This window comes from Pecten maximus, chromosome 11, assembly GCF_902652985.1.
Source record: "Pecten maximus chromosome 11, xPecMax1.1, whole genome shotgun sequence".
NCBI classification, from domain to species: Eukaryota; Metazoa; Mollusca; class Bivalvia; order Pectinida; family Pectinidae; genus Pecten; species Pecten maximus.
Window position 1 is genome coordinate 27,751,688 of NC_047025.1, and position 16,242 is coordinate 27,767,929.

The following is a 16,242-nucleotide window of genomic DNA, read 5'->3' on the forward strand; positions in this document are numbered from 1 at the left end:
GACTAGTAGCCAGGCTGTAGTATATCCTGTCGTGACTTGTGGCCAGGTTGTAGTATATCCTCTTGTGACTAGTGGCCAGACTGTAGTATATCCTGTCATGACTAGTGGCCAGACTGTAGTATATCCTGTCATGACTAGTGGCCAGGCTGTAGTATATCCTCTTATATATTTTACTTTTCTTTGAAAGTGTGTGCAAGTTTGAGCTGATAAATGTTCATACCGTGTGCACAGTGGTTACCGTATGTAGCTTTTCCTCTTAAGGTCGATTTAACGAAAATAAACAAGACACAATTTTGCTATTTCCTCATTACAAATATAAAATAGTCAGATTATTTTAATCATCAAGTATTTAGTACAATGATATTTTAAGCAAAGTTTTGTACTAATCTGTGTTAATGTCATTTTCATACATCGTTTTCGGGACCTCCTGGACATCGTTTTTGGTCAAAACAATTTCATGCGCAAAATATACAGATAGAAGTTTTTTTCAGCATTTTCAGCCCCAAAAAGAACCTGCGCAAATTACACTGGTTTTTACGGTACTTCGAAAGAGACAACTACATTATGTATATCCACAAGAGCTGTTATTGAACAGGACATCTTGGCTATGGATAATCAAGCGTATCAACATTTATATTAGAATCTGAAAATGTTAAAAGGGAGAATTATCAAACCAAGCAGTTATTGTAATTTTAAGGCCACAGTCAAATTCAGCAGGTCTGCAAATGTAGTACTAATTGAAAGGTTTTGTCACAAGAAAAACATCAAATATGAAAGCCTTATCTTGTACAGTTAACTTACTGTGGGCAAGGAAAAAGTTTGTTTAAAGTACATGTAGGTCAAAGGACATGGTCAAGGTCAGCAGGTCCACAAATGTTGTACCGTACAATAGAAAGGTTTTGTTACAAGGAACACATATATGTCAAATACCTAAGCTGTATCCTCTTTAGTATTGAAACAACACTTGAATTTTAACCTAGCTAACAGACGGCAATGAACATTACTTATAATTTAATACATGCATATATCTTATGTAGCAAATATGTCAATACCAATCTTAGCTTCTGTCCTGATCAGATGTTGTGTATAGGGGTGTCTATTACTGGTCAGTACATCTCTATGGAAATTTGATATTTATAAAGAAAACAACAAATATGAACTCTTAAAATATATGTAGATACTATTTAATCTCCATAAAATCATTAAATATCTATATTCACAACAATCAGTCACTTTACACATCTCTTCATCGATGAAGAAAAGAAGAATACATACAATATGATCTCCATTTAATGGGAGAAAAACTTTTTTTAATTCCATACATTTTGTATTCATTATGCAACTCCCACAACAACACGTAAATCATGTGGTCTTCAACATTTACACAAGAAATCCACCAACTGTTCAGCGTTCCTAACACAACCGTTATCTACACATGTACCAACACACTGTTAAAGAGTATCCAACCCGATGTAGCGATACATGTACCAACACATTAACAGTATCCAAACTTGATGTACCGATACATGTACCAACACATTAACAGTATCCATACCCGATGTAGCGATACATGTACCAACACATTAACAGTATCCAAACTTGATGTACCGATACATGTACCAACACATTAACAGTAGCCATACGCGATGTAGCGATACATGTACCAACACATTAACAGTATCCATACCTGATGTAGCGATACATGTACCAACACATTAACAGTAGCCATACGCGATGTAGCGATACATGTACCAACACATTAACAGTATCCATACCTGATGTAGCAATACATGTACCAACACATTAACAGTATCCATACCTGATGTACCGATACATGTACCAACACATTAACAGTAGCCATACGCGATGTAGCGATACATGTACCAACACATTAACAGTATACATACCTGATGTAGCGATACATGTACCAACACATTAACAGTATACATACCCGATGTAGCGATACATGTACCAACACATTAACAGTATCCATACCTGATGTAGCGATACATGTACCAACACATTAACAGTAGCCATACGCGATGTAGCGATACATGTACCAACACATTAACAGTAGCCATACCCGATGTAGCGATACATGTACCAACACATTAACAGTATACATACCCGATGTAGCGATACATGTACCAACACATTAACAGTAGCCATACCCGATGTAGCGATACATGTACCAACACATTAACAGTAGCCATACCTGATGTAGCGATACATGTACCAACACATTAACAGTAGCCATACCTGATGTAGCGATACATGTACCAACACATTAACAGTAGCCATACCCGATGTAGCGATACATGTACCAACACATTAACAGTAGCCATACCTGATGTAGCGATACATGTACCAACACATTAACAGTAGCCATACCCGATGTACCAATACATGTACCAACATACTGTTCAACAGTATCCACACTCAATGTACTGATACATGTACCTACACACTGTTCAACAGTATTCACACTCAATGTACTGATACATGTACCAACACACTGTTCAACAGTATTCACACTCGATGTACCGATACATGTACCTACACACTGTTCAACAGTATCCACACTCGATGTACTGATACATGTACCAACACACTGTTTAACATATACCAACTCAATGTCTGAGAGTATTCACACTCGATGTACCAATACATATACCAACACACTTTCTAAGAGTTTCCACACTCAATGTACCGATACATATACCAACACACTGTTCAACATATACCAACTCAATGTACCGATACATGTACCAACACATTAACAGTATCCACACTCGATGTACCGATACATATACCAACACAATTTCTAAGAGTTTCTAGACTCGATGTACCGATACGTGTACCAACACACTGTACAACAGTATCCATACTCTCACTGTACTAAGACACAATATTTGTACTTGCCCCTCATTAACCCACAATATTCAGTGTATCTGGTATCTACATAATTGGTCATATCATGATCACTGTTTTACAACAATCCTGCATATTCCTTCCTTTTCGGCTCTTTCAGTTTTCATCAAAATAGTTTTCTGCACAATTTCATTTTTCAAGAGCAATGAAGTTTGGTAATTCTAAATTGTCTTTTTAAATACAGTTTAGTTGTCTTCAATGTGAAATATGTCCTGAATTACTCCCCTTTGTTTCATGTTGCCTCTTCTTTTTTCTGCTGTTTTGGATCAATCAGTTTGTGATTCAGCAACGTTCTAAATGCCTCCATTTGAGCCTAAAACAAACTTGTTGTTTTAATATCCATGCATTCAATGACATGCTTTCATGATCCAGCAATTAACCCATGTCTGCTAATAAACCCATAATTAAAAAAGAAGTGTCTATTACAGTTCAGCAGAAATATTAAGAACTGCTATTGTATACCCTGCAATAATTATTAAAATTCACATCATATCTTATAGGTTAACGATGATAGGCACAGGAGAACATTTAACCACCCTCCTCCCATTTTCCTGACTCAAGTCACCTCAACCAGCCAATCAACCACCCTACTCCCTTTTCCTGCCTCAAGGTCCCCTCAACCAGCCAATCAACTACCCTCCTCCCTTTTCCTGCTTCAAGGTCCCCTCAACCAGCCAATCAACTCCAACCTCCCTCTTTATGACTCAAAGTCACTGTAACCAGCCAATCAACTCCCTCCTCCCTTTTTCCTGACTCAAAGTCACTTGAACCAGCCAATCAACTCCCTCCTCCCTTTTTCCTGACTCAAATTAAAGTCACTTGAACCAGCCAATCAACTCCCTCCTCCCTTTTTCCTGACTCAAAGTCACTTGAACCAGCCAATCAACCACCCTCCTCTCTACTTTTTGACTCAAAGTCACTTCCTACTATGTTATTAATTACCTCATGTTCGTCCAGTGAAATGTTTTGCCGTTTGAACTCCCTGGCCCTGGTGAGGTACCACTTTGCTTTTTCTACTTCACCAAGGTGGAGGTATGTTTTGCCCAGGTATACATGATTCCAGAGGTAAAAATCTGGGTCAGCTGAGGAGTAAACAAATGACCATCAAAAACAAATCATAACCGATTCATAAATATAACAAATCCAAGCTATCAATGACAACTTCAAGGATCCATAGTGACAACAATTTTGAGCCATCAACTTCAAAAACAAATTGCAACCTCTTTTAAATCTATAAAAAGATCTATCAAGTACTTCCAGAGATATCATTAGAAGTTTATTTTAAAAATGTATCAAATGTGAACTTAAGGTACAAAGCTTTTATCTGTTTTTTAAATGATTTTTTAAATTCTCTTTTTACCTTTTTCTGCCATCTCCAAGTACTTCAATGCCTGTGAAATGAAGATTTCAGTGAATGAACTCAATTTAAACCAGAAAAAATATCTTTCATGTGCACAAGCATTGCAAGTATGTGTATCCTAATTAAGTTTGAACTCTGATACTGAAAAAAAAATCAAATATTAATTATATAATACTACTTTAACTAAATGTACGTTATGCATCCAAACAGACTTATTTTATCTTTATTGCAATGTCTATGCAATGTAGTTTAGCAGGCATATCTCATCAATATCAAGATGTCTATTCCATGTATTCAAGCAAGCATATCTCCTCTTTATCGAAAAGTCTAGCTATGACATTTAAACAAAGCAGGAGGACTTTATCCAGTTTTCTTCAAATTAAGGTTACATTGAAGGCTTACCTCTTCATAGGTAGAGGAGGGTGGTGTTGAAAATATGGCACTGGCTATCTTCTTGGTGTACCATGACATGTCAGCAAACAAGTAACACCTGGAAAAAAAAGATCAACTATCCTACAGGGTTTGTTGGTCTCTTTAGTAGGATTTATACGGCCTGGCCACTAGTCATGACAGGATATACTACAGCCTGGCCACTAGTCATGACAGGATATACTACAGCCTGGCCACTAGTCACGACAGTATATACTACAGCCTGGCCACTAGTCACGACAGGATATACTACAGCCTGGCCACTAGTCATGACAGGATATACTACAGTCTGGCCACTAGTCACGACAGGATATACTACAGCCTGGCCACTAGTCACAAGAGGATATACTACAGCCTGGCCACAAGTCACGACAGGATATACTACAGCCTGGCCACAAGTCACGACAGGATATACTACAGTCTGGCCACTAGTCACGACAGGATATACTACAGCCTGGCCACTAGTCACAAAGGATATACTACAGCCTGGCCACTAGTCACGACAGGATATACTACAGCCTGGCCACAAGTCACGACAGGATATACTACAGCCTGGCCACTAGTCATGACAGGATATACTACAACCTGGCCACTAGTCACGACAGGATATACTACAGCCTGGCCACTAGTCACGAGAGGATATACTACAGCCTGGCCACTAGTCATGACAGGATATACTACAGCCTGGCCACTAGTCACGACAGGATATACTACAGTCTGTCCACAAGTCACGACAGGATATACTACAGCCTGGCCACTAGTCACGACAGGATATACTACAGCCTGGCCACTAGTCACAACAGGATATACTACAGCCTGGCCACAAGTCACGACAGGATATACTACAGCCTGGCCACAAGTCACGACAGGATATACTACAGTCTGGCCACAAGTCACGACAGGATATACTACAGTCTGGCCACTAGTCACGACAGGATATACTACAGCCTGGCCACTAGTCACAAGAGGATATACTACAGCCTGGCCACTAGTCACGACAGGATATACTACAGCCTGGCCACTAGTCATGACAGGATATACTACAGTCTGGCCACTAGTCACAACAGGATATACTACAGCCTGTCCACAAGTCACGACAGGATATACTACAGCCTGGCCACTAGTCACGACAGGATATACTACAGCCTGGCCACTAGTCGCGAGAGGATATACTACAGCCTGGCCACTAGTCGCGAGAGGATATACTACAGCCTGGCCACTAGTCACGAAAGTCACATTCAATTCTCATTCTGTCAAAATTAGAGACAATATAACCTGACACATGGATTCTTGGATATAACAAAAAGGATAGAATTAAACAGCTATGTGACATTCCTCATCAAGAGAGAACCTGTTCATTATGCATCTCCGATATTGGAGATGAATTTCATTATTTATTTTAATAAGAAAGTGATTCAGTTTAAATTCTAAGAGAGAACTATATACAGATATATCATTTTACTTATTAAACAGCTATGTGACATTCCTCAACAAGATATAGCCTGGCCTGTACATTATGTAACTCTGACATTATAGATGGATTTCATTATTTACCTTAATGTGAAAGTGATTCAATTAAATTTACTGAAATTGTAAGGATTGTTTGACATATCTAATGAAATCATGTTCACAAAAGTATGTAGATCTCTAGAAAAGCTTGACAAAATACTAAGGTAATTTCTGTACCAGGTGTGCTCCTTATTTAATTCTTTTATGTTCATTTGTAACTACAGTAATAAATAGTCGATTATCATTATAAGTATTATACAGAAAATGCTGTATTTTTTGTACTACTGTAATCATCACATGCCACGTACTGTCTCCTATTTACTGAATGTAGGTGACTTATGTATGATATTACACACATGATTGTGTCAGAGTGAATAAAACCTAGAACAATAGGAGGCTGTGGTCACCGCAGTGAAACTGAATGATACACATACTAAATAGATGGAACAAAACAGACAGATGTCTTACCAGTGGCCTATGGAATACATAGAAGTGGCGTCCTTCGGATTCAACTCCACAGCTCTCTGAAAAAATCATATTGACCTATTTTACAAATTATCTCTTTATAATTTCACTAAACAAAAGTTTGCACTTGTAGCATACTGTACTGACTGAAGCAAGATTCAAGAACCTCAAAAATTTAACAACATGCAAATTTAGACTAAAGTTTAACAACTTCCATGACCTTAAGGCCTACATGTGTAACATAACTGTTTAGCAAATTAACAAATACTTACCACAAAATGCTCTTTCACCAAATATGCATTTTCTATTCTTTTCTTTGTCCCTTCAAATTCTGCTGTTTTGTCTAGCAGGATTGCAAACCACTATATGTAAATATCATAAAAAATGAAATTAATCATTATACAAATTAAATCCAATTCAAAGTCAATAATAATTAATGAATCAATTTTATTTGGCTGCAACTGTCCAATTTTCACACAACCACCAAAATAAATATTATTATTCATTATAATCATTAAATGTACATTTGAACCATAAATTCAATATTTTTTTATCAATTTAAAAAAAAATACATTCAAAATATAATTCCATTTTTTTTTCATTTTTTTTTTCTAATTCTTTTTCATTAATTTCCTTTTTTTCCTTTTTTTTCACAAAAAATGAGAAATAAGAACTTTCTTTAGTACATACCTTATGGCAGGCAAAGTTATTATCATTGAGCTTTAGTGCTTTCTTAACGACCTCAAATCCTTCATACATGTATTCCTTCTTTCTGATTATATTCTTTGTCATTTTGCTCATATCACAGCATGCTCTGGCAAAACGCCACAGAATCTCATCATCTGTCTCGTCTACGTTGTTTTTTAGTAAATTATACAAAGCTATTGTTTCATTGACACTGTACAGTTCATCTGCCTTCTCCATTACTGATGGTTCTTTTACTACATCAGATTCAGCTCCTGTTGAAAAAAGATAAGAATCAAAATTTTAACACATAATTATTCAGGTAAATATACCAAGTAAGGTCATATGAATTAAAGACGTATGAATGTAGACAGGCCATACATATGATCCTTGATTTTTAGCAATTTGAGAAGTCAAATCACCATTTCTCAGAAATCTGATCATGCAGTCATAATAACATAATGTCAAATAGACATGGTCCTTTGATCATAAGAATCAAATATGATTTTGAGGAGATGAAAATATACTGTCAAGGGTCTACTGGAACCCCTGTGCCATCAATATCAAAATTAGCCAATTGGTGCATTCTCTAATCCTATTCCAAAAGAATGCATGTTAGTTAGTCCTGATGATATCATGACGACTATAAGGCACAGATTACACATATCATTATAATTAGTGATAGGAATCGTTTTCACTTTCAGAATCGATAATTGGAAACTCGAAATCGATTGATTATCAATTATAATCAGTTTTCTAAATCTAGCACAGAATTGTCCTTTTGTAGAAAATGTATGTACATTCGTACATCTCAAGTACATTTATTACACGTCTTAGTCTTTGTTATGAATACCTTTAATACTGAACACAAACAAATCATTTAAGAGTTGTTAAAATATTTAAATCTCCTTAATCTCTTGTAAATAACCCATGAATACATCAGTAAAATATAAGATCAACTACTTCTGTTAAAGTTTGGTAACATTACAAAAATATACTAAACTGAATATTTACAATTTCCGATTAATTGCTTTTTCAAAATCGCCATCAATGATTGGTTTTATCTTTTTTCAACTAATTTTCTATTATTTTCTATCATAGGCCCACCATTACTTATCAAACACACATAAAAATACTGCTAGTCGGGTTGGGACATTTTGAAAAATTAATAGAATCTTCCACTGCCTTCACTGTGCGACAGAGAAATCTCTAGAGGTTATATTCTTGGTTGTCTAACCCAAGGCTGTGCCAAGAGTTAGACAATCAAGAATATCAGTCCAAGGGTTAACGTTGTAGATATCTATATCATGTCCTCATGGTACAGCATGATTATATTTCTACAGATGGTAAGTAGTCTTAATGTTAAATTAATTCTCTTCATGTTTAACCCATATACAATGTACTTTGAAACCTGTGAGCATATATACTCATATAAATGTAGTGTATGACAAGTATTATCTGACAATGCTGTATCTACAAAGATTTTATAAGTTATTTTTGTGTTTTTGAGAAAATTGAACAAAGGGAATTAACTCTGAAATTGGATAGTAGAAGATTATTCCCTTAGATCATTTAAGCATTGATGTCATTTTTTTTTAGTTTCATCGGGGTATGAAACAAATTTTGTTTGCAAACTGTATGAATCCGCATAGCGGATTCTTACAGAAGTTTGCAAACAAAATTTGTTTCATACCCCGATGAAACTAAAAAAAAATTGACATCAACGCTTATAATTAATTTTTGAAAATGATTTTCTAATTTAAAACATGTTTTATGTACAATTTTACTGGTTTTAAATGGGATTCTTTTTCTCAGATCAATACGCAACGTCAATTGTCGTATTGTGATGTCACATTTTTCGCGCCATTCTCAGAATTTCTTTCATAGAAGAATGAAAAGAATTTTGTTGACCAATCACATTTGAGTATTTACCATGAAAACAAAGAAAAATTAATTATATATATGTATTTAAAGAAAACCACTAGAAATATCTGCTTTCCAGAATGAACAGTATGATTAGACCATATAAGATATGCTTCACATGACTCTGTCATACGAGGATTATTTTCAATGATCTAGTTCTATTTAAAACCAATGGTAAACAACTTAATATCACTGCTAATTTGATCTGGTCATGTTATTTATTTTAACAAACCCCAAGGACAATAACGCTAATAATACTAATAGTATTGTATATTATATGACATATACTCTGGAAGTGTTGATATTAGTAAAGGGCTGATGATCGAAAATAATAGAAAAATTAGTTAAGAAAAAAAAATTAATCGATCATCAATGACAATTTTGAAAAGGAAATATTAGTCGCAAATTTCTGGAAAAGCTTGTAAATCTTTAGCTATGCAATTTCTGTAATGTTACTGAACCAAGAAATAGTTAGTATATTTCATATTTACTGATATATGCATTGGCCGTTTACAAGCGATTAAGGAGATTTAAATATATTAACAACCATTAAATGCTTGGTGTTCATTATTAAAATATTGACAACAAAGGCTAAGACATGTAATTAATGTACTTGAGATGTAAACAATTTTTCTACAAATGGGCAATTCTGTGCTTAGAACACTGATTATAATTGATAATAGATCAATTTTGAGTTTACGATTATTGATTCTGAAAGTGAAACCAATTCCCATCACTAGTAGATATTTTAGTGAGCTCAAATTAAAGCACTAGTACTGTACATCAAATTTCAACTGAATAATTTTTAAATAAATCAGAGATTTTATTAATGATACAGTCTTAAGTATATCTTTGTTTTCCTACCGTCCTTCTTGGTAAACCAGCTTACAGCACACACTGTTGTTATGGAGGTTAAGGCTGATGGCTTTGACGACAACTTTAAGATGGAATATTTCTGAAATGTATTTAAGAAACAGAGGATTACTCATAGCACATCACTACATTGAGGGATCCAAAGGAGGATTGATCTAGCTTCCATTTACAATCTAAAAGTTAGCAACAATAATTGCTCTAAAATATCTAACGTGTCTGACCTTATGGCAAATAATATTGCATTTTTGCCCACTGACAGACCAATGCAACATATCACTGTCTATAGAACTGTAACTGGAAAGCGAGTAGTGTGTCTCCACAACGAATCAAACCTGCAACCCTCATGTTACCAAGCTGTTTGTTGCTCTACCTGATTAAAAATTGAAACCCTTCAAGTGAAACTAAAGACAACCATATAACTAAATACACTATTTACAACTACCACACTTCTGCCCCATTTTCAAATGTGTTGTATGAAAGGCCGTTCATGTCAAAAAACGAGATACATTTAACGCTTAAGCATTTAATGCGTTAAACACATTTAACGCGTTAAACATAACATTTAACACATTAAAACTAGTTTTAACACGTTAAGACTTAACGTGTAAAGCTTTAACGCGTTACCATTTAACGGACTAACGTGTTACCATTTAATGCGTTAAATGTTTTCTTGGAATTTTAACTCGTTAAATTTGTTACTTAGCTAGCATTTAACGTGATAAACAGCTTCGTTTGTTTAACACGTTAAAAGTCGTAGCTTTTGTTTTAACGCGTTAAAATGACTAAAATAGCAGACGAATCGAATTCCTTGTTGCATATAATATATATACAAATGTAAAAGTAGTTGAAGGACTAACAGTATGGCTGCCAGAGCCAGCTTTCTTGAGAGAATGCATTGACTCTACCGTCAGATATTGTTATCGTGTTGGCATGGGGTGTAATGCTGACACAAGAGACACCCTTGTACAAAGGTGACACTTTTTTCTCTCCATTTTATTATAGAGTTTATATTGATAAATTTTACTAACTTTATACGATTTTTCAATATACGAAGGTGCCATCTGGTTTGGTGTATTGGTCCCAGTTCTTAGCCCCATAATCCATGATTATTTTCATACATGATGGATCATATGGCAGCTGACCACCATAGACGAACATCTTGTTATCTGTAAACTGCATTTATAACACGGTATAATGTATGATGTTCTGTATAATCTCAAAGATGACAAAACTACCAAATCGCTGAACAAAATGACACAACTCGGAACGTCTGTAAACAATGTGACATCATCAGAATGTACCAGTGTACAACAATGTATCTTACAGACCTACACAAATGACCTAAAGAATGAAGCACAGTGAAAGAGGAAAAATGTGTTGGTTCATTGCATAAATTGATTATTTTGATACGGTCTCTGTTTAAATCTGTTTTCAGAAATATCAACGTCCTCTTTAATGTGTTGATGTTCTGTCAACGCGTACTGTAATATTCTGTCATTAAACTGTTTGAAATAATAATAAAAAAACCCATCTGCAGACCAAACAAACCAAACGCCGACATCGGGATTCACACGTAGTAGTCATACGTTGACTCTTCATTTTTTGGACAAATAACCATTGTCAAATAGTTTATACATGCCCACTGACAATATCGCCGACGGGACTGAGGAATTGTCTTGGCACAGCCCCAAGGCATTCTTGAACCACTGCCCGAACCTCTCTCCTCGAAGCCTCCATATTTTCCCGCTTCCATGAAGAACTTTCACCCGAATGCTGATATGCAAGGGTGCAACTGATTGGTTAATCTGATAAAGTTTAACGCGTTAAGATTTAACATGTTAAAATAATTATGAACGTGATAAAACTGTCTTTAACGCGTTAACTGATAACTGCATTTAACGCGTTAAATGTAAAAATTTAACATGTTAAGTTTTAACACGTTAAATGGTAATGTGTTAGGTCTTAACGCGTTAAAACTAGTTTTATCACGTTAAATGTTATGTTTAACACGTTAAATGTGTTGAACGCGTGCGGGGCGTTAGGCCATCATTAAAAAATTGTTTGTTTGTGGTTACCCGACCGACTCACTAAAATAGCCGCGACTCAAACAATTTTTTGGACCTTTGCTATTTTTTTTTTTTTTTACCTGCTGCTTCCCCCAGCGGTAACACCAATATGAATGTGCCTTGTAACGAACGCACCGACAGCATACAAAATACTTTGAATGCTCTCGGGAGTTACCTTCATATTCAATACTTGCGGATTCTCTCGGGTCTTAACCATTTGAGACAACGATGAGTGTTTCAAATAAATATAGCTAGCTTAACCAACCAATCAGAAAACGTATTATGGTGATTCCCTGTGATATCAAAATATAATTCCAACAGCGATTGGTTAGTTTGGGAAAGTTACTGATGTCATTTTTCAATAATAATGAGGGTTTCCTCGGCGAGAGTGAAGCATCGATCAATCATGGCGGACGATGTAAACATTCTTTCAAAACGTGTTCGGCAGCGAGACAGACTTTGATGAATACAATGATTTTGTTGTTAGACAGAATTAGGGAAGACAAAGTTTATTTAGCAGAGGTTATTTGCCTGGCAGATATATAGTTACATTTAATCCATCTCAAGATAGATATCGACACGGAGCGGATCAATGGCGGTATAAAAATTTTCTTCGGCTGTGAAGATAGAACCGCTTGATGCAATCTTCAAATAAAAGTGTTTTAGGTGTTGAAAAGTAGATATCATTAATATAAAATATTTCTAAAAGTTTGGCTTTGATGAGATCAATCAATTTATATCGGTACACAGCTTCTGATGTCTCTTTGATCTCTAGTCTGCACAGCCATTCCTGGCAGACGGAGAAACGATGTCTGTTTCACTCATAAAAAAGTTACACAGGTGAGGTCAAATACATCTCTATCGAATTAAAAATTTTGAGACACTGATTTCTTCATCGAAATATATTTTATCCAGTATCAATATGCCACTCATAATAGTTGACAAATCTAGTAACAAAATCATCTTTCTTGCTTTTAAATTGCAAATATTTGTTTTTTACCATCATTTGCACCTGTTGATTAAAATGCTGAAGACACAATTGACAACATATATTCAAACTAGAGATAACAACAAACATTTTTTATACAAGTTTTATTCCCATATTTTTTAAGTTATACACATTTGAAAAAAAAAATTAATTTTGTAAAATATCAAAATATTAATTCAGTCATGGGGGAAGTGGTATACAAAAATATGTAACATTGAAAACATAAAATGTTCATTGGGTGTGCTGTTTTAACCGATTTCAAATTGTGCTTTTTTATTTCTTTTCAAACAAATGAGAGTTGTTATGTTGTTGGATGATTAACCAGTTTGAAAGTTCTTTTTCTTATTAAACTGAATTCATATATATAAACATATAAGATCAGACATGTATTAAAAAAAAAAAAAAAAAAAATACCTACCTACCTACCCAGTGAAAAAAATGTGGGTCGGGTAACCACAAACAAACAATTTTTTAATGATGGCCTTAAATGTATCTCGTTTTTGACATGAACGGCCTTTCATAGTGTTGGAACCCAAGCACAACATCAAGCCATATCCTATCTCCAACAAAGTCTCTAATTGCACTGAGAGTGGCCAACGGAATTAAGGCAACAACAAATTAAAGCGAGTAGTGTACCTCCATCAGGGATTGAACCCACAACCACTGGCAAACTGGTCAAACACTCTGCCAATTGAGCTCTTAAAAGTGAAATTCTCCCTGCTAGCGTGAATTTAGAAGACGACTTTTAGGTGACCTTATCATATAAGTACACTATTGATTTATAATTAAAACCTGCCACATTACATTACTCCCTTTAGGAAGGAGCAATAAAAAATACTCTCTAAATTAACTAAAGGTGTCATGTCATGATATTGTAACAGGAATGGAAAGTGTTAGTCTGTTCAGTTATAACATACCTCGTGTTCTCAGTTAGCGTCTTTAGTAATATACCGGAAGTCTACTTACTTCCGCTTTTATATTATTCCGTAAGCATTATGTAACGATATCGCTCATTGGTTGATACTTTGTATTGTTAGCTTTAGGTATAAATAGAGGGTGCACGTGTAGTTCGTTATCCAGACGGATGCGTTGAGGTGCAGGTCAGCTCACTTCTCTAGCTTTCTCTACTCTCATGTAGGACTTATATACTGTAGGCTACTTTATAGTTAGGTTATATTCTGTGGAACCGGGGATGGGTGGTTTGTTACACATACATGCTGTTCTGCAGTAGGCGAAGCCATATACAATTTTTGTATGTTTCACATATAGTAGCTACTGTTTAGGACAGTTTGGTTAGGTTTACTTATTGATAGGTTAGCGTTGTTGTTTCTTTATTTGTAACGTGTAAACTCATCAAATATTCATGGGGTATAATAAATATATGTCTTTAAATGTTTATCTGCCTTTCGTTATCTATATACTGGTACGGAACCCAGAGTACCGAACCTGGGTACACTATTTAATAGCTACATGTATATAGCTGTTCACGACTAGACAGGTGGTGTTACAATATTAGATAGTTTCACCTTAGCAATACCAAGGTGAAAGAGAATTCCACACTTTCAAATAGTATGAACATGATGCACAATTCATGTGTGGATCTATTTTTAGAATGAACCCTGTAGCTGTTAATGATGAAATCGTGATTTGGGCCGTTTTCGTTTTTGTGGTCCAAACGGTTGGACAGGTGTTGTTCGTTTATGAAATAAGACGAACCTGGTCATTTTATATTGTTTTCAAACGAGCCTTGACAAAGACTTTCAAAGGTCGTATTAACATTTGCAATATTACATTTAAAACCGACGAACCGGTTTGTCCGCATGTAAACGAACAGGCCCTTGGTTATGACCAATTAATTACGACCAACGGCAAATTGATGTGGTCTGAACTTGTTATGATGTATTACAGTCCCAATGTTTCAAGTTAGAAGGAGCACAGCACAAGCCCGATTTTTAAATGTGTCGTATTGTTGGTCACCCTTGCAACATAACCTAGCGTCAGCTGATATGTCTACGTACAGTGCACCCGATGTCATTGCGATTACGGTTATGATAAAAGTAAATATAAAGATTATCATTGAAAGCTTATCGTTTTTAACAGACCTGAATTGTAGACCACTGGTTCCTAAACAGCTTCACTCTGGCGATGTTACGATGTAAACATGACGCAATTTTCTGTGATGATTTAAATAGTTTAAGCATCCTGTAAAGATTCTCCATGGTCGCCGCCATGTTTGTTGTTCCTGTGTATCGAGCGAACTGACCTTCAACGCGGAGAGTTCCGTGAGCTGCGCACCCGCCTAGTTATGAAACGGCATGCTTGTTCAGTCTGCCAAAGCTAATCCGATTATAAGCGACGATAGAATATTGAAGACCAATTCCAAAAATAGTGTCACAGTCTGTAAGGCTTCTATGGCATTTTCATATAAGTTAGTTAAAAAAATCACCAATAAAGAATATTAGACTACATGAAAACAGAAACATGGCCTGCCGACGAACTCGGACCTGTGACCTTGACCTTTGACATGTTGACACATATCATAAATAGCATATTTCACAATGATATTTTCCATAATTTTCATATAGCATAATATAGGCTATGTCACAAGATATTATTTAAAACAGCACCCTAGTGGTTCTTTTGTCAAATTGTCAAAAACAATACGATTCACCTTGAACTTTGACCTCAGTCACATGATATACATTTCACTCCACCGTGTCCATGACATTCTTTGAGATTTCTGGTCATTTGGGAAAAGATGATAAACGATTACCGATCCCCGTTTTAAAAGGATGTTTCTAGTATAACGGGTACCTTTACTCGATCCACATTCCAAATTATATTGGACCTTCAATATGATGGTTTTCCCTATCTAGAAAATTCAGTTTTATTTGTTTGCAAAACAAGGCATACAAACTCATAATGTTGGACAGGGTGTACATGGAATGGGCTTGCTACTGTGTGAGTTAACCAGAGTAAGAGAGAGACGAGTGCGCCCGACCACTGTACCGCCC

General features: G+C 35.6%; 1 protein-coding gene across 1 annotated transcript; it reads right to left on the reverse strand.

Moving 5' to 3' along the window:
• Window positions 1-1,160: 1,160 nt before the first annotated feature.
• LOC117337598 (regulator of microtubule dynamics protein 1-like) lies at window positions 1,161-15,469 on the reverse strand. Its single transcript, XM_033898645.1, has 9 exons — window positions 15,331-15,469; window positions 10,166-10,256; window positions 7,385-7,653; window positions 6,967-7,056; window positions 6,698-6,753; window positions 4,694-4,781; window positions 4,292-4,322; window positions 3,874-4,013; window positions 1,161-3,244 (listed from the first exon to the last, which is right to left on the reverse strand). Exons 1-9 carry the CDS (start codon window positions 15,457-15,459, stop codon window positions 3,164-3,166), a joined length of 975 nt encoding a protein of 324 aa, XP_033754536.1. The 5' UTR covers window positions 15,460-15,469; the 3' UTR covers window positions 1,161-3,163.
• Window positions 15,470-16,242: the final 773 nt, after the last annotated feature.

Excerpts from the sequence above, each read along its gene's own strand:
- LOC117337598 (XM_033898645.1), bottom strand. The coding sequence starts at position 15,459 with ATGGCGGCGACCATGGAGAATCTTTACAGGATGCTTAAACTATTTAAA. Across the intron at positions 10,257-15,330 it reads ACCAGTGGTCTACAATTCAG|AAATATTCCATCTTAAAGTT; the intron begins GTCTGTTAAAAA and ends AATACATTTCAG. Across the intron at positions 3,245-3,873 it reads TTTCACTGGACGAACATGAG|GCTCAAATGGAGGCATTTAG; the intron begins GTAATTAATAAC and ends AGTTTGTTTTAG.